This window comes from Grus americana, chromosome 4 (assembly GCF_028858705.1).
Source record: "Grus americana isolate bGruAme1 chromosome 4, bGruAme1.mat, whole genome shotgun sequence".
In the NCBI taxonomy this organism is placed as follows: domain Eukaryota; kingdom Metazoa; phylum Chordata; class Aves; order Gruiformes; family Gruidae; genus Grus; species Grus americana.
In genome coordinates this window covers 56,975,628-56,999,184 of record NC_072855.1, presented here as the reverse complement: position 1 = coordinate 56,999,184, position 23,557 = coordinate 56,975,628, and the positions used below count along the sequence as shown (strand labels likewise).

General features: G+C 40.4%; 1 protein-coding gene across 2 annotated transcripts; it reads right to left on the bottom strand.

The window, feature by feature from the left end:
* Positions 1-1,040: 1,040 nt before the first annotated feature.
* LOC129206333 (cytochrome P450 2U1) lies at positions 1,041-16,589 on the bottom strand. 2 transcript variants are annotated; one of them, XM_054825320.1, is made up of 5 exons: positions 16,121-16,589; positions 10,370-11,002; positions 5,580-5,741; positions 4,417-4,584; positions 1,041-3,991 (listed from the first exon to the last, which is right to left on the bottom strand). In XM_054825320.1, exons 1-5 carry the CDS (start codon positions 16,563-16,565, stop codon positions 3,813-3,815), a joined length of 1,587 nt encoding a protein of 528 aa, XP_054681295.1. In that variant the 5' UTR covers positions 16,566-16,589; the 3' UTR covers positions 1,041-3,812. The 2 variants fall into 2 exon arrangements, with proteins under 2 accessions (XP_054681295.1, XP_054681296.1); XM_054825321.1 differs by lacking the exon at positions 4,417-4,584.
* Positions 16,590-23,557: the final 6,968 nt, after the last annotated feature.

Below are 23,557 nucleotides of genomic sequence, written 5' to 3'. Positions count from 1 at the left end.
ACAGAAAACAACAAAAAAACCCCAACACCAAATCCTTCCTTTATAAATACTAATGGCCAAATCATATCAGATGCAGCCAGCCATCATTTTCCATCTAAATCCTTTATCACCAGAACGACCAGCACTTCAAGGCAGCAACAGCAGCAGCTGACAACACGGCAATTACAGCATATTCTACTTGAGTCAGCATCAGGGTAAACATTAAGCAACTTGTTTTCTTTAAACAAAAGTAGCAGAGTATTCTCCTATCTCTGCACTTTGTACCAGAAGCGCAATGCAAAAAAATCCCCCTTTCCTCACTCAGCCTCATCTGACAGCAGATTAGTCAGGAGCAGTAAGTGGCTGCTGGAAACAGCTCTACCCAAACAGAGGCTCAGAGTTACTGTTCCTTGTGAATTAATGAAACTCCCTAAAAAACCAGCACCATGCCAAGTTACCTGCAACCTAACTCCAGGGCATAAGACATGAGGTTTCCACATACAGCTGTTTGCTCCCGAGCACCCAGCTCTCGATACATGCCAGCACTCACACCCACTCCATCCCCAGGAGCACTCTGGTTGTCTCCTGCTCAGCACTCCCTGTCTATGTGCCAGGATCTCCTGCCTCTATAGGCCCCAGGTTTCTGACCACCCCCCAGCCCCAGGTTCTCCCTGGGCACTCCCTTCCCTCTCTGACCCCTCTATGCCAGGAGTCCAACAAAACTACACCACAGTTTTCCTTCCCACCTCATTCCTCAGACTGTGCATCTCCTTGCCCTTTTATCTTCCTCATCTCTACTCTTCCCTCTCCTTTGATTCTGAGTCACTGTTTTGAAAACTGCATTGAGACAATGAAGAAACATACCCTTTCTATCATTTCATAACACACCTGCATTGTATTTACCCAATATCACTTTATTCCCCTGCCTCCTTCACTCATCCAAAACATTTTGTAACATCATCTTACTCAAAAGCTTTCTTTGTAAGATGTAAAACACCAAACACCATGAGCTTAGTCAACAAGTGGAACTCATTAAAATGACTATGCAAAGCTGTCAGACACTTATTTGGGAATTACTTTATTAAAAATAAAATTACACTGAAGCAAAGTCTGAAGTCATTTTTAGAAATAAAGACATTTTCAAGCATTCAGAAATAGCCATCCACTTAAATAAACATATATTTTTCAATAAGGCATTTGAGATGCTTCCTCTGCTAAAAAAGGGAGGGGAAGGATACATTTACAAACACAAAGCAAATCTGCTACCACTTTACTTACAGTTTACTAAAGATGGCAACACATTTTTAAATCTACAAACATTTTGTTGTTTTTATGCTATTGTTTAGCTACTTTCATGGCATCCTGTGAAAATTTCAGTGCATCTGGAAGGCATGAAAGGCAGGTCTTTACTGGCATTTCCAACAGCATCTTGCATTCTGGCAGACATTGACACAGTTGCACCTTCACATCAGTATTTTTAGCTTGTCATGCTATGCAGTGCTTGATTATAGGTATCATCAAAAACCACATCTCAAAGCACTATTTTGTAGAAGGACAGTTTGCAAAGGTGACATTTTAAACTAAACCCAGCAGGCAAAACGAGCACAAGTATGTACAATTCCACATACTAGGGAATTATGTGAATTGTGTCTTCTTTGGAATCTGTACAAAAAATAAAAAATACTAAAGTGCTTTTCAAATGTGTCCTCATTGATTAAAAGGACAGGTATTTTATATAAGTGATTAGTTGCACACCAACATCATTATGTTGCTTAAAGAGGCATTTCAACAGAAAGATAAATATTATCAGCACTTAATTTTAGCTTTGCAATTAAGCATATATCATTTTAAGAATTTCCAGACAAAAATCCCAACTGTACAGAATCTATATATATATTGGAAAAATACAGAGTTAAAGAAATAAATGCTTATTACTCCAATACTGTCAGCTTTTAGTGCAAGTTCACTAGCATTAGTACCAAACAACTTTTTATTGTGCTATGGGGTTTTCAAAAATTTCATATAAAGAAAACATTTAACATGAGCATGGGCTAACCTATAAACTCAAAAGTTAGCCTTTGTAAGAACTGGAAGTTCTTAGCAAACAGTGGGATACCTGACCAACCAAATATATTGTTCAGAAATTAAGCCACTTTGTTATTCAAAACAGCTAACAGAAAACCTTAATTTAAATCCAAAATAACTATCTTACAGTCTTTGCTAGGCATTACCTGGCTTTTAAAAGTGACAAAAACAGAGATTAAAGCTGAAGAGTTGACTCTTCTTTTACAATTTAGGCTTAGTTTCTGCTATGGAATACCCACTTCCACTTTACAGTCAATTTCACATTCCAGTCTTGTAAACTTGACATTAGGAGGCTGCTAGTGTTTTCCAGATCTCCAGCGAGGGGAAAAAAACATTTCCTTAGAAGAGTACGTATGTACTTCATCCGATATGAAATTCTGCTAGATCAAAAGGCGTATAAAGACATTTAAGGATAATTAATAACAATTATTTAAAAGTTAATTGTTATATGTCCTCCAAAAGATCACTTTTGATATTTGAGAGATTTTTCAAATAAAAGGCAAAATTGAGTGCCCTTTTCCGAAACACCCAACGACAGGGGGTTTTTTGCATGTGAAAAGAGTAAGGTACTGATACACTAATATTCTATGAACCATAGATCTTTTTGCTCCATATGGAAGATAGAGAAAGCCTTTTATACTCAAACCTCCAGTTTGTCAGATTCCTCATGTTCCATGCCTGAAGGCGTAAGACCTACATCTGTAGTGCCATATTGATGCCGTATTTGAAGTAAGACTCCAGTTCTCAAAGCCAAACAGGTTGTGGCAGTACTGTCCACAGTGCCTGTAAATTAAAAATGTGAGTGCAAGCACCACCTTCAGGATTATGCACTTAAGAGTTTTCCTCAATGAGCGGGCTGTTGGTTTTGTCCAGACCGCAGCCAGAGAACAAGATGCCACTGCTGACATGGGGAAAACAGCGAATGCGAAGTGGCAGCACAGATGTCGTCTTGAATATCTACTTGGCACCAGAGAGAACAGACTCCTGCTGTTTCTTGTTAGAGAAATCCGCTCTCATTTGCCTTCTCAACCAAAACATCTGCATCCAGACACTGCACATTCCTTTCACGTTAAAGAACGTGGTATATTCAATGGTTCGCTTGACCTCCAAGCCTGGGATTTTTAGAGTTGGTACCTGCTTGTTTCTAGTGAGCCCTGATAGTCAAGAATGTTTGGATCCAGACTGATTCGATCCAATCTACACCTATAGGTTACTTGCAAGATAGAATCCTCCAAGGTTAAAAGAAGTATCATTTAGTGATTTCCAAAAAGTATTTGTCATTATTTAAGCTCAGTTATGTTTCATTACACAGAAAGCACTAGTACCCTCTCATTCATTAATCATTTTGGTACTAGAGGATGTCCTTCAATCATTTGTAAATTAAATCTTTACTTACTGCTTTTACCAAAATGACAATTACTATTTGCTAAAGTATTAGCAGATGTTTTGGACCATTCTCCCATAATTATTATTTGACAAACTGACAGTAATAGCTTATAGACAGAAGCGTTAAGCCCAGCAAGTTTTAATATCAAATTGCAAACTATGCTGACAGTTCATTTGTGGAATGCAACAGCTGACAAAAAAATCTTCTCTTTCCAGAAGTGCAAATGGATCATTCTCACTGACTATGAAAGCCTATGCAGCTGGTGTTTTTCTGGAAAGAAAGTAACAAAGTAAGCTGGAAACAAAGCTGGATTTTAAAAGTGCAGTACTTCTTTCTTTTATCTTTCTTTTTTGATGTTATATCATTTCTTCAAAGCTATTATATTGAACGGACATGGAGCTAAAGTTAGGCCAAACCTTCCCTCCATAGATGGCTTTGCAGCATTTTCAGGATACAAAAAGGTAAAACTTTGCATTAGACTTGCAAAAATTAAGAACAGCTCCATTTTTGCCAACTGCTCTCCCATGCACACACGTTTACCTAAAGAACAGTTAGAAGAGACATGTTACTGGTTTTATACAGTTGATCCATTTGTTAACACACATGCTAATTCCTGTGCTAGCATTGTCCGAACGCAGAAAGGCTTACACTACCATTAAGCTATGAACTCTGAAGCTTTGGTCTCCTGTGTTTGAGCCTAAGCCTTGCTCAGCTGTACTGCTTCATATTAACAGCATTTACATCCACAGCAAAAGTATTATCAAACAACAATTCATCATTTCTCATTTCTGCCTGGCAGCTGGAGACTTTAGGAACTCAACTCATTTTGCAAGTCACCAACCATAACAATAAAACAAGTTCTGTAGTTGATCCTATGCACGACTTTTTCATCTCACACCTCCAGGGCCCTATGCCACCACTGCCACCACCCCCAGCCAGCTACTGACTGCACGTGGATATCTTACCCATTCCAAAAGGAATGAATGCCTCTTTCTTAATTAGCTGGCCGTTTTCATCCAGAAATCTCGATGGTTGAAATTCATCTGGTTTTTCCCAAATGTTAGGATCTCTGTGTACCGACCACAAGTTGGGTATGATCACACTACCCTTAGGAATAGTATATCCCTGCAGCACTTCAAACAAAAGAACAGAGACAGAGGATCTGACAAGTTGCAAGAAGTAAACATGAGAGACTTGGACTTATTAAAAAGAAGACTAGATGTCACAAAAATGACATGGATCCCTAGCTGTGGGCTGCAAACGTAGCAGGAGCTTAAGGCAAAGGTGATCTCTGCAAGCCTGCCTGGCTCAGAATCACACAGGCCAGAGCAGCTAGAAAGACATCAAGTTACACCAACAGCTCCCTGCAGGGAAAGGGCAGCAGCAATCAGTAGAAATGCACTCTGCTGTGTGAAAGTGCCGTGACCCAGTTTCCTCCTGTTCCTGTGCTGTCACAGAGCCCCACCATAGCAAAAGAGGAGGTACGGAAGAGGGATGGATTTTGTACTGTTATCACAAATGGGTTTTGAAGTGACTAGTCTCATTTCAGCTTGCTGCACCTCGCTTTCTTGCGAGCCAAAACATTTAAAAAGCAGATCAGTTCAGTACCGGGTTTGAAAGCCAAGTATTGCTACCTCCCACTCACTTTAACCAGTGTTCAGTGATGATTATGAAAACATATAGCCAACAAGATGACTTGGGAAAGGATATTTATTAGTGTTTTCTGTAGATGTGGAGCTCAATGGTATAAGTCTTTCAAGCTTTAGCAAACCAACTACTCCGAATTGATGCTTTCAAACTTCTGTGTCAGATGGCCAAAACCAGATGCTGTTTCAGGTACAAAGGTGGAGTCTCAGCTGCCAACTACCGCTAAGCACATCACTCAACACAAGCTGACCCCCAGAAAAGAAACCACTCTAAATTAGAAAAACTTCTGGATGTTAGGTCAGACATGCTGCTTAAGTAAAAGAGCATCTCAAGCCCACCTACTCTCTATAAATGGCATTTTACATACTTGGGTTACATGTCTAATACATAAATGAGCTCTTTGTAAATTCTCACTAGATATCCCATCAGATCTTCATCCACAAAAGAAACGCTGTATTAAGAAGTTTCTACAAATGCTTACCAGCAGTTTCTGAGGCCATACGAGGAATAGAAAGGGGAACAACCGCAGTCATCCTCTGCACTTCCATAATGGTTGCCTCTGTGAAGGGCATTTGAGCCTTGTGGGTAAGAGAGGGAACTTTGTCACGTCCTAGAACTGCTTCAATTTCTGCATGAACCTTCTCTATTCAAAGAGAGTGAGGAAAATAAAAAATATGCACAAAACATGAGAAGATACCATCTCAATTTCATTTGCCTATGCTTCATTGTTTACATAGATTTGTCAAAAATGACTGCAAGACGTGATCCCTGGCTAAAGTAACTACAGCAACATAAACCTTAAGAACAGACTCAGCTAAGAATAAGACAACCAAGCGCAATCTTGACAACTGTCAAGAGTAAAGCTACTGAGATGACAGACATTGCTGGCACTTCTGTATTGAATAAGTGCAGGAAAATTGCTGTTCCAGTTCTAAATGTATTCATAATCTTAATTTAAGAGTTGAACTACACGGTTATTTGAACGGTGAAAACATCAAGCTTCTGGCCTGCATTAAAAAAAGAACCGAACAAAAAGAGACTGCACTGCCTGAGCTGGCCTGTCCCTGGGGAGATCCAGTTCTCAGCACTGGGAAAGGTGGGAAAAGCTTTTCATGCAGCTCCTTTAGATATTCCATTCTGGAGCAGGAGTTCTGGTGCTGTTACTACAAGTGTTGAAGCTATTTAACTTATTCTTGCTGTTTCCTACTTTCTATTCACAGAACCTAATCTCAGCTGTTTCCTAGTTCCCCAAAAGGCAGCAGCATATGCTCCTTCCCCCACACAGCCCTTCTGCAAAGGGAAAACAGAAGTGAACAAGCTTATCTCCCCTCTCACTCATGTGAGACAGTGTCATAATATTTGTTTGCCCCTTTCATCTAGCTAAAGGCTCAGAATACAAGTAATTCTCTTCATTGAAGTTTCCTAGATACAAGATTTGCTTCACCCATGCACAGAATGATGCTTTTCTTCCAGGTAACTTGGAATCTGGCTACACACAAAATACAATCTTAAGAGAGAAGATCTCAAAATTAACATTTAATCAAATATAATAAAAGTCAGTTTTCATTTTTCTGCCCTTGATATCCTGAATATTTTGTGGTTGTCCTGCTTGCCTTTTCCAAGATTCAGAATCCATGCTGCTGGTACTCTGAGTTTTTGCTCTTTTCTCTCCTTAGCATTGATTTAAGATTAAATAAAAACTCAATGCAAAAAAAGCGTCTCGGTTTTCAGAGCAGCATTCAGAAATACCATATGAATTGTGTTCAACAAACAGTTGCTGCCACCTACTGGGACTGGTAGGAAAACAAGTTCTCAAATGAGGAACACAGTAAGATACCTTGACACCAAGAGATTTGCTAATGGTGTGGCTCTTGAGTACCTGCTTTGTGGGGTTTAGCTGTTTTTTATTTTAATGATACATTATGGTATGCGTGTCCACAGTAATTTAAGCAAGTAAAATTTTCAAAATAAAAAAAATTAAAAAAATTAAGTAGACTGGCTCACATCAAATGTCAAGCCAGTATTTTATCCTGAACGTTTCTTAGGAGTTTGTAAAAATATGTGGAACTATACAGAAAGAAGCCAAACTGCTGCTCACATTACCAACTGCAAAAACGGAGACTTTGAGAATTCTCCGCTAACAGCATGTTACTTGAACTGCTCCCACTGCATTTCATATATTTAAAAATCTCACAGATCTTCAGAAGTCAAGGACCAAAACCAAGTCCGGGAACAGATCAAACCAAATACTCCCCACTGCCTCCCTATATGAGTGCACGCAGAAATGTGCACACCCACACGCCTCTTTTTCCATGGAACAAGCAAAACTGGCTTCCACAGACAAACACATTCTTTCTGATTTTTCACTCTGATAGCCTTTCATTTGCCTTTCCAGAAAGTGTCTGCAACATTTGATACTGCTAAAAGTTATGCAATTCAGGTATTTCCTTTAGGGGATAAGAGAAACATATTACCAGGAGAAAAAAAAAAAACAGAGATCCATACATGACTGCCAGGCAATCAGGATACATAAGGAATGAGATAATAGAAGTAAGGGAATTACATTGCATAGCTAAGTGACACACTCTGGACTACTGAACTTATTTATATTGTTTGACAACAGCCACAGCATAAGGAAAGGAGGAATCAGAGAAAGCCAATAAAACTGATAAGAGATCAGCAGAAGAGAGAAAACTGACTGGCACATACATGTACAGTACCAGGCAGTAGGGAAAGAGGTTAAAAAAACCAAACAAAACTCTCCTAGATCTCACTTTATCTCATTAGAACATATCTAATTCATGTAACTGCATATCAAGTCAAGCAGTGTGTCAAGGTTTAACCCAGCAGGCAGCTAAAACAACCACACAGCCGCTCAGTCACTCCCCCCTCCAGTGGGATGTGGGAGAGAATCAGGGAAAAAAAAAAAAAAAAAGGTAAAACTCAGGGGTTGAGATAAAGACAGTTTAATAGGACAGAAAAGGATGATGATGATAATAGAAGAATATACAAAACAAGTGACGCACAGCACAATTGCTCACCACCACTGACCGATACCCAGCTAGTTCCTGAGCCATGGCTGCACCCCCAGCCAGCTTTCTCCAAGTTATATACTTGTTATATATATACATAAGTTATATATATACAAGTTATATATATAATGTCATATGGCATGGTATGGAATATCCCTTGGGCAGTTTGGGTCAGCTGTCCTGGCCATGCCCCCTCCCAGATTCTTGTGCACCCCTGACCTCCTTGGTGGTGGGGCAGTCTAAGAAGTTGAAAAGTCCTTGACTTAGTGCAAACACTGCTTAGCAACAACCAAAACATCAGTGTGTTATCAACATTTTTCTCATCCTAAATCCAAAAATTCAGCACTATACCAGCTACTGGGAAGAAAATTAACTCTATCCCAGCCAAAACCAGGACACAGTGATAACACACAAGCCTTAAAAATCGATTAATAAGCCTATGCAATAAAATTTTACTTTACACTTGTCCCCAGCGGACTGTCTCTCCCATATACTGAATCAATGCCCTATTTTGCAATCTTTGCTCAACAATTGGGTTGACTTTGTGCAATAAACTATGATCTTGACCTATTTAAAGAGATTATTCTAGATAGATACTTGTTTGCAGCACTTATCTATTTGCTTATTTGCAATGCAGCCACAGCACATGAAAACCACAAAATCTCAAATACTTGATAAAAGCATTCCAGGATTATATTGTTCTTAGATAACTTGAAGTTTACCCTTCTTCACTCCAGGTTAGCAAGAAGTCTGACCAAAGCACTGGTCTCTTGTGGAAATGTTTCACTACTATAAACTGAGTTAGAATCACCTAAGTAGAATCTGTCCATCCTGCCAAGGTTTCCAGTCCACATATACTTGACAATCTTTCTAGTGGAAATCAGTTTCTATGTAGCACTTCAGGAGAAGCTGCTAATGAATTAATAAATCGATTACTTTATTCTTCTTACATTCAACCATCTAAATTTGCTATACAGTACTAAAGAAAATGCTGGCTTTGCAACCACAGGTACTGTAACAAGACTCAGTATAGAAAAGTATTTAACCAAAATGAATTTTAAGTCTTTGGCGATGGAAATTTGTCCTAAGTAGTCCTGAAATGTAACTCTAGCAAGTACTATTTTAATATTGTAACCTCTCCAACATAATTGGTATTTTTTATATCCACAAAAATCTACAAGTAATTTTCTAGAACTCTGTGACAAACAGTAACCATAACTCCACCAAATAATTTGAGTTGCAAGGAATCTCTGGAGGCCATCTGATCTAAACACTTACTCAAAGCAAAGTCATCTTCCAAGTTGGATCCAGCTTTGAGGGTAGATCAGACTAATCAGGGTCACAGCCCACTGACTTTTGAATACTTTCAAAGTCGGTGATTTTGTTAATTCTGAGGGCAATCTGTTGCACTCCTTGCTACCTTCATAGGGAAATTTTTTTTCCCCAGTATCTGATCAGAATTTTCTTGCTGTAGACTGTCTCTGTTGCCTCTCTTCCCTCCACCGCACACCTCAGAGGAGACTGCCTCCATCTTCTTAGAATCTTCCAATCAGGTAGCTGTAGACAGCATAAGGTCTCCCCTCAGTCACCTTGCCCTAACACTGATCAAGCCCAATTTCTTCTGCCTCTCCTTTGGAGCCACGTGTTCCACGTGTCTTTTCCTCCCCCCGTCATCAGCAACCTACCCAACTGCCATGACCATTCAAGACTGATGGGGAGAGGCCTGGGGATGACATTGACCAGCTGGCGACGTGGACTTGTCTAAGTCCAATTTGCTTAAGCTATCTCTAATTCGAACTTCCTCTACAGTGGGTAGCGTTTCACTTCCACAGACTCTGCCACTAGGCTCAACCACCTCCCTCAGGGAGGCATAAAAGCAGACCTTACCACTACGTATCACATATCTTATAGCACTACTATAGGCCTGGAATGCCACAATTGCCAAAGCTTTTCAAACATGCTAAGGTTCCCTGGAATAGTTTGGGAAAGAAAGTTGTCCCCAAACAGAAGAAATGCATAGACTAAAGGGCCATTTAGATAGTTAATATAGACCACTAACCTAGAGATCATCATAGCAGAGCAGGATAGATGTCCGATTACATATTAACCTTTCAAATTACATGCACACATGTACTATTTGCACTCCAAATGACTACCGTCACTGTTTGCTTCTGTTTCTGAACATTCATCTAGAACTTTACAGTTTGGAATAAAACACCTAGAATAAAAATATATTTACCTTGTATGTCTGGGTAGAGAGACATGTAGAGCAGGCACCACAGTAACGTGTTGGAAGTAGTGTCTGTGCCTGCGATGAAGAGGTCACCAATGATAAAAAATAGGTAGTCTTCATTAAAACTGCTCTCCTTGTTGTTCTTTTCTTCTTCCACATGGATGAAGTACATATCAATGAAGTCCCTGGGATTTGCTGCATCCAGTGTATCCCTGTGCTGTGCAATTATTTTCTTTAGAAAAGCAGTAATATCTAATTCTGTTTTCCTAAGTTCCCAGAAAGGCCCAAAGGGAAGGTAGTACAGCCAAGGGCAGATATTGACCAGGATCATATAGCTGTTCACGCTTAGCTCCAGTGCGCGGGCCATGTTCTTCAGCATCGTCTTGAACTCAACATCTTCATAGTTAAAACGCCTGCCAAAGGCCATGGAACAGATAACGTTGGACACGGCATTGCGAATGATCGGAAAGGGATTAAATGGATCCTTTCCATGCTTCAGCATTTCATCCTTTATAAATTTCAGTTCCTCAATTATTTTAGGCTCCAAGCTGTGTCTTCCTACTCCAAAATGACGCAGTGTTGAGAGAGAGAATTTCCTCTGTTGCTTCCAGACAGGGCCATAAGGTGCAAAAATAACACCTGGAAGAGAAAGGGGGAGCTTAAAACCAAAATGCTCTATTTTGAAGAAGAAATAGTTAGGCCCACAACCCAAGAGCCAGAAGAGAGGGAAACAATACATAGCAAATCTAGCCCAACCATTGGGCTAGAAGCTAAAAGAAGAACACAAGGTTCTTTGTAATAGCTTCGGGAAATCCTGTCCCTCCTTTTTCCAATCAGTGAAATCAATATAACAGCTACATCAATAGTTTTATTAGTCTTTGCAAGACACTAATAGATAGAGAAGAGATACCGTAGGTGCTTTATTACAAAGGATAACAATTTTGTTGGAATTGTTAATTCTGGGACATATGTTAGCTATAGCCTTTTCTCCTCAAATTCCTTCAGCGAGGCGGAACAGTAAATATTAAAATACAAACCAGTTTGCATTTCTTTTCCCCTTCACATTATATAAACTTCTCAATACTGTTTGCATGTGCACATATTTCTCTTACAAGCAAGGTTTTTCTTTAACTGTAATCAAAATACAGGATATGCATGCTGCAAGCAAACTGGGAAGATGAAGACAGGTTCAGAGCCACTTGGAAAAAATGTACTTGATTTGCATCTCAACAGTTTTGATGCCTCTAGGCACATGTTCTGCATGATTGTGTCATTATGAAAGACAATTTAAATTCAATCCCTCAACTTCAAATATAAACATTGCTCACTTACAAACATCTCTTTTGTCAGACCACACCAGAGATACCTCACCGTAACAAAATACGCGACCTACTATTTCTTATATACTCCATGGGTAACCTGAGAAAGTCTAAAGTCATCAAAACATGAGCTAGTTCTGCTTTGTTCTTCTAGTAAAGTGACACCATGTCTGTTTTTTCTGGAAATAAAGTTACTTTATAAAAGCAACATCAATTCTTCTGTCAACTGCAAACCTTAACATTAAATTTAAAAGAAAGAAATGGCCATAAGGAATTAGCAAGAGAAAGATGCACTATGTTTCAATACTTAATGTCACCTACATTTCTATTACAACTTCCTGTTCATAGCCCCAATACAAAAAGGAGAACAAACAAGCAAGAAATCTATAGCTATAAAGGGAAATCTGTAGATATGTACATAAGAACTGTACTCAGAAGGTTCTGCAATCCCAAAGGTATAAATAGTTCAGTGTAACATAAAGCTGGTAATCTTTCCAGCCAGATTTTCCGATCACATTGTCTACTCATAGTAGTAACACAGACCAAAGAATACAAGCACATGATCTAGGTGCAAAAGCCCTAAACAAAATAAGCAGAATGTTAAGAAGAGTCACAACGAGCTGAATCAGCTGAACTACTTCTCTGCACAAAGACATTCCTTAGGAAATATATTCAAATGTCTACTCCCTGGCACTTTAAAAACAGAACCAAAAACTTTTCAGACCCCCTTTCTCACGTAATGTTTTCTGGTACCACTGGTGTCCTCAAGGAAAATAGGTGAAAAAGCAGGCTTATTTGGGGCTGAATTTGGCCAAGAAACCACTTGGGTTTTCAGGGTTTGTGGCTAGGGTGGAGAACTGTGGGTTTCTTGGAACAAAACAATGTTATCACTATTTCTATCCCACTACAAATATCTCCCAAACAGACTATACATCCACAATCTCTTCCCTCTTCTGTCATTGGGAAAATTAGGTTTAGGATCCAAATACCTTCATAAAAGAAAACAGACCTATTGTCCTAAATGTAAAGAAGACTCTCCTAGTCACAACAAACCTCCTGGTGCTCAGAGAGCTTCTCCAGCAATCCTGCACAGGGCATGGCTGCTCAGCACAACGTCTTCTGAAGTCCCAAAACCCCAAACTACCGCAGAATACTAATAATTGATTTGCATATTAGGAAAGAATAACATAGGAGACAGATTAAGAAGGAAGAGCATAAAGTTAGAATAACAGAGATAAGAAGAAAAAAACCTGCCAACTGGATTACTGCCAGGCAATAGTAATAGAATAGTACTTCACTGTTTTCAAAGAAAATCTCTGCGTGACCTGAAAAGTCAACATACCCAACACAGACAATTGTATTCTTAAAAAACAAACAAAAAATCCCCTGAAGAATCAAATCCTTACAAGAAGCAAGTTCTAGCAAAGGCTAATTAGTGTTGCTGCAATACTGGGAACATTGACAAACAGACAACATTTAACTTCTGTATTGTCCAACGTCTGCATCTGGATGTGCACAGGGCAGGACTACAAAGGCAGTCGACCACTCAAGCTGCATCCACTCTAGAGATTGAGCCTTTGCTACCTCTCATAGTTACAGAATACAAAAATACTTTAATAAACCAAAAATGTAAAAAACTACTTTTTCTCCCCAATCTAGTATTTCTCCTTCTGCAGGTATGTATGCAGAAGCCTGTGGTTAAGAATTGACCTCTACCTTCTCACCACACTTCCCATCCAGCCAAGGCAGCTTCCCTTCTGTGCTACTTAGTTGTTGAAATGCAGTATTTGCCATTTCTGATACTTCTACCTGCTCTCCCCCGGGGACAATATTTTGTGTCGTACATGCAACAGAGCCACACACAGCTGAGAAGTCCTTCTTCCTCCCATAACATACCCAGCAGGTCAGCTCAGAGTAAAGACAAAACTACAATAGAAAACACAGCTTAAAAGAAAATAGCCCCATAAGTTTACACCAGGTAGTTTGTTTACAGAATGAACATGGAGGAATCCAAAATGGATGCTTACTGACTCAAAGCATCCCAGCATTGTAGTACCCAATTTATGAGTGGTAGACCTGAAGTTACACAATCATCCAACTTCTATCAATTCCTCTCCTAGTACATATGAACAGAACACAACTGTTGCTGACCTGATCTGTAATGAAGTCTCACCCATGAACTCCCGAAACTAAGCGTGGGAGACTCCCAGACCAAACTTAAAGAGGCCTTCAGTTTCAGCGTTGTTACCCACCTACCTCCTCTATGAGCCACAAACAAAAAGAAACACTTGTTAGCCCTGAGCTCTTATGAACAATATCTGAAAACTGAGATTAAAGATTTACATTGTACCTATACCATAAAAAAAAAAAACCAAAAACCAACAACAACCAAACAAAAAAACACAAAGAAAACACAAAGCTTTCAGAAAACACTCACTTCTTACCCACCAGGTCCTGCAGGAAATGCCTTCCCAGTAGCACAAATCCAGCATCACTGAGGTTTGGTCATCTCCTACATCCCACGACTAAACCCAAGCCAGCCCACTGAGAACAGCTGCAATTTCCAGTGGCTTTTGGAGAACCTCCTTGCACGGGGGCCAGACAGGCCCACACTGCCCATATTCACTGACTTTTCCCTTTGTGTACCCAAAATACACTAGCCCTGCAGCTCATCCTATAATACTCTGGCATTTGCAGCAATTCAACTTGTTGCACCAGCTAACATAAGCAATACGTAACAGCTCAGTACATTTTATAGACAACTAGGCAACCCTCACGTAATAGTCCTTGTACCTGAACATAGCTGTGGCGACCTTCCAGAGAAAACTAGATGTAAAGCAATGTAATGTCCCTGCTACAGCACAGTGCAACACAGGCAGGCAGGCACTTGGCCACAGCACACTCCGGACAACAAGCTCCTGACACTTTCAACTCCCTTGGAACATCCAGCCATGGAAGCTGCTAACTTAGTTATCAGAGATTTTATTCAGGCATTTACATGAATTCTTTGTAAGCAGCGTGCATCGACTGTCCTGGCTACTCATGTCACCATGTTCAAAAAAGTTTAACAGAGAACTATCTGCAGAAAACAAGAAATATACAAAATTCACAGCATTCAAGGAAAACCATGAGCCTGAACATGCGGTTTTACAGCACCGCTAAAATTGATCTAATGTCTAACTGCTCTTCCCCTTTCCTCCCCAACTACTTGCTAAATGTACTGTACCTTAAAATATTCACACACTATAACAACTACATGCCAGTAAGATCTGTCTCAGATCTGTATCATTAAACCAATATAATTAATAATTTATTTTTATCCTTTAAATCAATTATAGCAATAGCACCTGATTGCTTTTTAATAAACACAATCTAGGTCCCTTGCTCTCCTCATATCTTTACTGAGGTAATTCTGGTACAGTAAAAAATTGAAGATAAAGTTTCAAGCACTTAACCAATAGATTTCCCTGGCCTCAGGGAAAAAAAAAAAAAGAGGTAAGTTTCACAATACAGTTAGCACATTAACAAGCCTTCTGTGCTACCCCTCCTAAACTGAAAAAGGAAAGGTAGGTTTCCACAAACACTGAGATCTAACGGACCTAGAGACTAAACATGAAGAGATTAACTGGGATATTGCCATCATGTTTAAACTCCCCATACCCTTTTTTTTCTTTTTAAAAAAAGCTAGTAAACTTTCCTTTGACCTATTAAAAACAAACCCCACCAAACCCAAATATACTCAGTAAGTTTTGACAAGCAGAATAACACACCTGCAACCACCTCAGCAACAGCAGCGCACATGCAGGCAGCGCAGACCACACAGCTACGGGACTCCACAGAAGCCTGCTTTTAGCCATCATTACCTTGCTCAGAACCGGGGAAGCACACAAATTCCTTCATACTGCTGCCAAATTACTTGAAATTTCTTCTGATATAGCTAAAATCAGAAAGCCTCTAGGCGACAGACTAGCCGTTCCTTAAATCCCTGCACAAACACCATTCCCTTTTCTGTTAGCAGAGGTAAAGGAATCGGGCATTTCAGTCGTCGTGACGTCGTGTGTTGTGCACACCACAGCACCGGTAAGTTCATAGGGATGCTGCACGCTCACCTAACGGTAGGGCGAGTTTCTCTGCATGCTTTCTGTCACCCGCAGGGCAAGGCGCACACACACGATGAGCAAAAAGCAAGTAGAGATGGTTCAGTCTGTAATCCACAAGTTATTCATAGATTTCGGCGCAGCAGCCACGAAACCGATCAGTTCCCGCTCGATGTTCTTGCTAAACATGGCCTGGCCGTTCATTAGGGGTGCGGTAGCGGGAGCCGGTGGGGCCGCGCCCCCATTCCCGCCGGGCACCCCAGCAGCCTGCCGGCCCCTCAGAGCTCCAGGGCTGTGCCGCCAGGCCCAGCAGCCGCCCCCCCCCCCCGGTGGGCCCTTACCCTTCTTGCGGGTGATCATGAGGACGATGGGGACGGAAGGCCGGTCGCTGAACACCTCCGCCTTCTGCACCAGCGCCTCCCGCACCGCCCCGAAGGTGTTGAGGACGATGAAGGGGCGGCTGCCCACAAAGAGCCGGAAGACGCTGCCGTACATCCTGGTGAGGCCGGTGAGGAAAACGTGGGGGGAGAAGGCGGGGGAGCCCCGGCCGCAGCCCCACACTTCCACCGCCCACCTCCTCAGCAGCGGCGGCGGCAGCAGGGCGAAGGCGAAGTTGCCCACCAGCGGCCAGGGCGCCGGGCCCGGCGGCAGCCCCGGCGGCACCCGCGGCCGCCGCAGGAGCCAGTAGCAGCCCAGCCAGCACAGGACCGCCAGCAGCAGCTCAGTGGCGGTGGGGGCCCGCAGCAGCCACGTCCAAGCGGCCGTGCCCGTCGCTGCCACCGCCATCCTCTCAGGCGGCGTACAACCCACCCACCCCGCCCTCCCCCCCTCCCTCCCCCCCTCCCAGCGCGTAGCGGCTTAAGATGGCGGGGGCGGGCGGGAGGCGAGGCCTGCCGGCGTCCTGACCCCGTCGCCACCCGGGGGGTGTGTGTGTGTGGTGTGTGGGCGGTTAACGGTCCGCCCCGGGGCCGGGCTCCGCTCCCGCCGCGGCCGTTAGCGGTGGCCAAACGGCTGTGGGGCGCGGCGACCGGCTTGAGCTCAGGGGGAGGAAAAGCGGCCCGGAGGTTACCGGCCCCGCGGGGGCTGCAGCTGGGGTGGGGGGTACGTGTAGCTGCGGGGTGGGAGAGGGGCTCTGTTAAACATGGTGAAGTACAAGAGTAGTTAGTCCTTGCGGGGGGTGTAGGGGGGGTGGTTTTGTAGGGTTTTTGTGGGTGGGGATAGCAAAAGCTGACTGTATACTTGGACTTACTCCAAGTTTAATGAAACCTTTTAACACAATCACATGTCTGTCTAACACAAAACCCCCACCACTGCTCCTCTCAGTGTCATAGGATTTGCATTTAAATGCCTCCTATGGAAAAAAACTCTGGTTTTATTGGGGAAATACATGTGATCCTTCTTCCCCTACCCAAATACAAAAGCTGGCACTATTTTCATAACCAAGGACTAACCTGGAACAGTGTCCCAGCTCTAGGTTAAGGAACTGCTTGGTAGATGCAGAACAGCACACAGAGGCTCCTCAGAGCTGGACCTAAAGTTTAGAGGAAAGATGGTTTTAGTTCTTATCCTTGCCCCCCAAAAAAACCCCAACTGGTTTTCAGGGTAACTTCCCCCTCCCTGTGAAATAGGCCTCAGTGGGCTTTCTCCAGCTCAACCACTACCAAAAGTTTAATCTCTACAAAGGTAATTAGATGTTGAAAAATGCTACTGCATGGTCTTCCAAACCATTTGCTGCAGCAGCAGCAATTTTTAGTAAGCACTCTTAATACCCCCTCACTAAAAAAGAAAATCACTGTGAGCAAAATACAAGTACACCACCTTCAAAGTGACTCCCAAAAAATAAAAATGCAAAGAACAAATGGTGCTTACTCATTAAAAAGGGCATTGGGTTGTTGGGGTTTTTTTAAATAGTTAAACATTCATAAAAGATAGTGACAAGTGGCTCTTAAAATAGTGGCTGGACTGTATTAAAAAGGTTTTATTGCAATTATACAGGAGTTACAGGAACTTTAGAAATACATAAAGCTTCAAATGGTCAAGGTCAGTTTTCCTCTAAGCAATTAAGGCAACTGGATGCAATCTCCCTTTAAACAACAAATGTATATTTTACTAGCCATGGATGAAACAAAGTAGAAAAACTAGGATCACACATTTAAATTGGCAGAACAGAATGCAGCTTTTTTGTCCACAGTTGGCAGAAATACAGTGGTTAATTACAATGTACACCAATATAATGCATCTATTAGAAAAATACAGAAAAACAGGTGAAAATTTATCTGAACCAAAGACATTTTAAATCTGAGTCTCAAGGAAAGTTTAAGTTCTGCAGACTGAAAATAAGCAGCTAAACTATTCAGTACAGCTGAAACATTACCATTTTTGCTTATTTGCTTTATAGAAGAGTAATCTAGCCTCACTTCCTTCTCAGTCTAGTCGAGAAGTAGCACTAGATAAAGAAATTCTCTTCTTGCCTCCAGATGCAGTTGAAAGATCGGTTTCAGTGGCATATGGCTGGTTCTAGGTTGCCCAGAGATTAAAATTTCATTAGTTTTTATAAAAGTGAAACTACTTTCATAGTTTTAAGTAAATTTATTGATCAAATGTAAACGTTGCTCTAAAGTATCATTAAATGGATGTTTCTACTTTAAAATAACAGTTTTTGCAACATTAAAGTCAGGTTTTCCAATTAAAATTAAAACCAAATAGCCTCTTTTCAAAACATAAGATTATCAGCAAAATATATCCAAGTACTTTAATATTCTGCATACCCCAAATAACTACATAGTTTTAGCACTATAATACTCTCCTTGGAAATCATTCCTCCTCAGTTCTTGTATCAGTCTAATAAAAGCCACCCCCCATTTTAATTCTACACTTAGGGAAAATCCATTCCTCAAACTGTTTTGCCCTAAATTGAGTAATCAAAGCATTTGGTGACTCCACTCTTAACAGGTAAAAAATGTCCATGTAACAAGCAAACAAAAATCCCAGAGTAAAGTCTGTCATTAAAACAAGTGTTTAAAAAATACATAGTTCAAATTAACTTATTTTTCTTTAAAGATAACCAAGTTACAGAGTTAAGGCCCAAGCAAAAACATTGCAAGTTTAACAGTAAACTCTCAAAAGCAATATAATATTCCTTTCTCAAACTTTATCTTAGCCTTTGAATCCTATTAACACCTGGGACTGTTGACCAGTTACTCTATACAGTTGTTGAGTTAGCACCCATTGTCTTCAAGTACGGGCTATGGTTTTATATGCTTTATTTAAGCTTGCAGGCAACTTTTGGATTTTTATTTCCACAGGCACTTTATTCACAAAAAAACCCACTCTCCTTGTCAAAAGAATATTGAAAAATATTTCAAAGTTCTAAGTTGGACCAGTGCACTGACAAACATGTTTCTAACTCACAGCAGGTGCTGATGCTAAAAATTTGCTCTCAAAGTGCATGCCACATGCTTGCAAAGATTTTGGGTTTTGCAGGGCATTTAAACATGCAGCCATTTATCTCTTAATATTTCTGTAAATATTGCACTTTCTTGGTAAATTAAAAAAAACCAGTTTTCTCTGAAGCATCTAGTAATTAAAAGATAGGAAAGTTACAATGTGGCTTAGAACTGGTATAGATGACTTTGTTCTTTCTTTGGCTCTTCCAAGTTTCCTACTATCAAAGCAAGCACTGAGAACAGTAGCAAGACACAACACAGACTACCATTACTAGACTATCCATCTTCACTCAAGAAGAAACCCAGCCAGCCCTGCTTTTATCCTAAATAGCAGGTTTGTTCCTGATTTAAATGAAGTTACTCTACACCTGGAATATTCTTTCCACAGACACAGAAGTTCCATAAAATAGATCTTAGAGAAGCCTGTTTATTTGATGAAGTACTAGGTGCAAGTGATTCAAGACAATTTACTCCAGTTTGTGAAAGGGCAGTTTAGTGACCAAAACCTCAGGGTGCAACTACTTGAGCGCAGAGGAAGCATGCTGCAGTGTTCCACTGTACCCTTGTACATGCACCCTGCTTGCTCCCCAGTGTGTACTGGGACGTGGCACCTGCTCTGCACATTTACATGTCCATATCAATTAAGAGCATCACACTTATTTCAGTTGACTATAGTAGGATTTCCAAAAGCATTACAAGCACACACTTTTACAAGTTGAGAAGCAAGGGGCTTTTAACAAGAACTAAAGGCCTTGTATTCTCCATGGAGAGAAAGTGTAGGTACTGCTGCACAAAGATGCTTCTTGAAAAGATTTGGAAGTGCACTGTCCTTTATTATAGGTAACATAAAATCATAACCAAAGGGGCAAAAAGAAATGCAACAGTATCTTCTGCATCAGAAGGCACAAGATTGTTTTAAAGCTTCACAAGCAACCTTCTAAGATGAAAAACTGAGTTAGAAAATTACTTTGCTGTTCCACAATCTAAACAATCTTAGTTTAAGGCTCTTTCCTGTATTTTTATGATGTCCCACTATGAATCCTCTTGATAACTATGTCAAGTTTCACTTCTGATCTTTAGATATGGTTACATTGTCATGTTTTCACAAGTTTTTCAGAAGTTTCAGCAACAGATGGATCTACACTGCAGTGTTCTAATACAATTTTGTTCATTTCGCATCCTCTCCATCTCCAAGGCTTCAGTGATGACAAAAGCTGATAATTATTTTTTAAACTATTAGCCTATGCCTTAATCCTACCCAATACAATTCTTTCATTTTAGACCAAGTTTCAGAAGATCAGCTATCCTAAGCATGCATGAAAATTTAATCTTTGACATGTTGTCTAGATCCATATACATTAACATTTTCCTGCATTAAAATACTTACTATAATATTTTGCTGTTTTAATATAAAACAGAAATAGAAAAGGGTCATTTATATAAAAAGCATTTGGAACAGGCTTTAAAAGTAGAGAAGTTTTGCTTTATTGAAAAGGTGTCACAACAGCTTTCCTTAATGTTCATGGGTAAGAAGAGAATACCAGCTCTTGATAATTGAGATCATTAGCACCATAAATGCACTAGGGTTTTGATTTTTAAAGATGTGGTCATGTAAGTATTCCAACAAAGTACTGCATTACTTAGTATGCAGACTGACCATAAAAAGTTTCAACTTTTATGTGCTGAGTAAAACCACATAGGACAATTTTTACCAAATTCATGGTCAACAGTGCAAGTGATTATGACAGATAGCACCTTTGGAGATAAAAGCTACAAGATGCTCACATTATTGCCTTTTTTTTTTTTGAAAGGTACAGCTAGTGCAGTAGGGATTTTTGTCTTTTTTTTTTTTTAAACACAGTGAACATAGATTGCAACATCTCACAAATCACAACTCTAGTATCTCATGGAATACAGCAAACCACAACACTGACTTGTCATCCACTTCACCAAAATAGCTGACATGTGCTAGAAAGTGTCATCCTGAAAGTTTTGCAACATAAAAGCCAACTCTTGCTAATTAGGAACAATTACATAAAAATGAGGCCCAGTTTGCAAACATTAGTACAAAATACAGCACAAAGTCTTTTAGCAGTATCATTTGTTATTGCAGCATTATGCTGTACAGTGTTTGCAAAACTAGACCCTAAAGCTATTTAGCTCCTTATCATACAAGGATTACAGCATTCCTATGTTCCCATCTCTGGTTCCACAGCAGCCAATGGCTTTTCTTGCCTAGTTTTTCCCAGGCTGGATACGCAGCTCAAATTAACGTACAGAGCTACAGACTGAACTTGGGAGAACTCATACAAGAGGAGCTACCAGCCAATGAAGATGAAGCCATGTTGCAGGTAAAAGTGACATCCAGTACTGTTTTTACAGGAGTCTAGAGTTCTCCTCAGTCACATGGAAAGCACAAGAACCATTATTTCCTCTCTTACTTTCAGGTTCCTTGGTGTGGCCTTGACCTCACAAACTCAGAATTTATCTTTTTCACATCTCACACATGCTCTCCCAAGTCAGGAAAATAAACACAAATGAATGTACTAAACATTTAAAGAGCAAGAATTGATTCCTGAGATAAAAAGCATACCCTAGGATGTTTGGTTTTGTACTTGAGAAAAATTTCAAGTTTCAAATCGTGCAAAGATGTGTCTGATGAGAATATTTTAGGCTTTCATGTTAATTTTGGAGCCTTCTCAAAGGCAAACCCTACTCTTCTGTATTGAGCCATTTAGAAAAGGCAGTTAGTAGAAGCAGATGAAGACAGACGGGAGCCTAAAGCAGCCTAGGCTAAAGCATAAGCAGCACTGAGTGGCAACAAATTATGAAAAAAGTGGAATGCAAACCCAGTTTTTACAGAAGCAGCAAAGCACAGATAAATTATTCAATCCGGAAGAGGGCCTGGAGGTTAGCAATACTGCTTAAGGTCCATATACAAACACTTCACTGGTAGAGGTAAAAGCAAGCAGGGAGACAAATTTCTTCTTAATGTTCTCAGTAGTCTTGCCATCTCTAAAAAAACCCAACAGTAATTTAAAAAGAAAACAGACCCACTCATTTTAAATGCAACTCACATGCATTAAAACATGCATTAAAGTAACATCAGATTATATACTCTGTTGAATTAGAGCACAGCTCTCTGATGACTAGTTTTACAGTGGTCTGCCTTTTCCGCCTCTCATGGTTTTCTGGTTTGTAAGTGATCTTCACCACACTTTTTAGCTACTGCCACTTTTGGTACTGTGGCCTCAGTTGGAAAGGAGCTCAAAAGGACAAGCAAAGATGGCTCACAGCCTACTATGTAAGTACAACCGTTTATCATCCCAGAGAAGCCTCTGTGTACTCCATTCAATGTTGCTATGCCGCAGAGACCCCTCTTGAGACACACGTGCCTAGGTCCTCAACTGCCCAAGAAGCTTTTACTTCAGACTAGTTTCTCACCATTTTTTCTTTTAATTAAAAAAAACCAAGCCAACAATACAAACCAAAGGCAAAAGTCACCTTCAAATACATTTCAGCGAAGTTATTTTGTGAAAATTAATCTCAATTGGCACAAAGGAGATTCTGCTGTAATAAGTCTTTGCAGTTTCACAAATGCTAACCTCCTAAAGATCTTATGCAGAGAGCATAATACAACAGCAGAAATTAATATTATATAGGCATAGCTTGAAATAAGAGTATTTCTGCTAGAAGCAACCCACATATAGAGACTTTAAACACACCGTAGGCACTGTATACAATAGATCTATGTTTTTTCCATTGACGTTTACCTGAACTAAAACCAGTTATGACTAACCATACAGCAAGCAAAGGACAAAACCACTCACTCCTCAACTGGGGTAAGGACTGGGCCAACCAATACAGAATCATTTGAAAAACAGTGAACACTAAATATAACGGTGTAATACAGCATCTTTTTCCTGCTATAGCATGGCTAAGACTGCCTGTAGCATACAGCCAATATCTGAATCCAAAAAGTCAAACTACTGCTTCCAGCAAGAGCTGGTTTTCCCTCTCCTCCTACCTGGGTTACATCTCTAAGTTAAAGGTTAGCCCACAGCAAACAGCCACAGAAACACTTCTAGTATTTTCTAAGCTTCAAGTCCTTAAGAATTAAAACATTTTTAATGAAAACAAGTCAAGTCTTCCCAAGTTTTTAAGTACTAACTTTCACCAGGAGAGAAGGCATCCTCAACACTAGTATTTTAGATAGACACTAAAGAATGCACAGTATCATTACTTCATCTTAAAGCATCTTTCTTAATAAAAGACTTTGAATGCCTGAATGATTATCTACCAAAATAAGAGGCAAATTCAGAACTAGAACTT

What these genes read in the sequence shown, in the direction of transcription:
- LOC129206333 (XM_054825320.1), bottom strand. Translation starts at nt 16,565, where the DNA reads ATGGCGGTGGCAGCGACGGGCACGGCCGCTTGGACGTGGCTGCTGCGG. An exon ending in TATGGCCTCAGAAACTGCTG is followed by an intron (nt 4,585 to 5,579) that starts GTAAGCATTTGT and finishes TTTTGTTTGAAG; the next exon opens with TGCTGCAGGGATATACTATT. An exon ending in ATTCATTCCTTTTGGAATGG is followed by an intron (nt 3,992 to 4,416) that starts GTAAGATATCCA and finishes ACTGTTCTTTAG; the next exon opens with GTAAACGTGTGTGCATGGGA.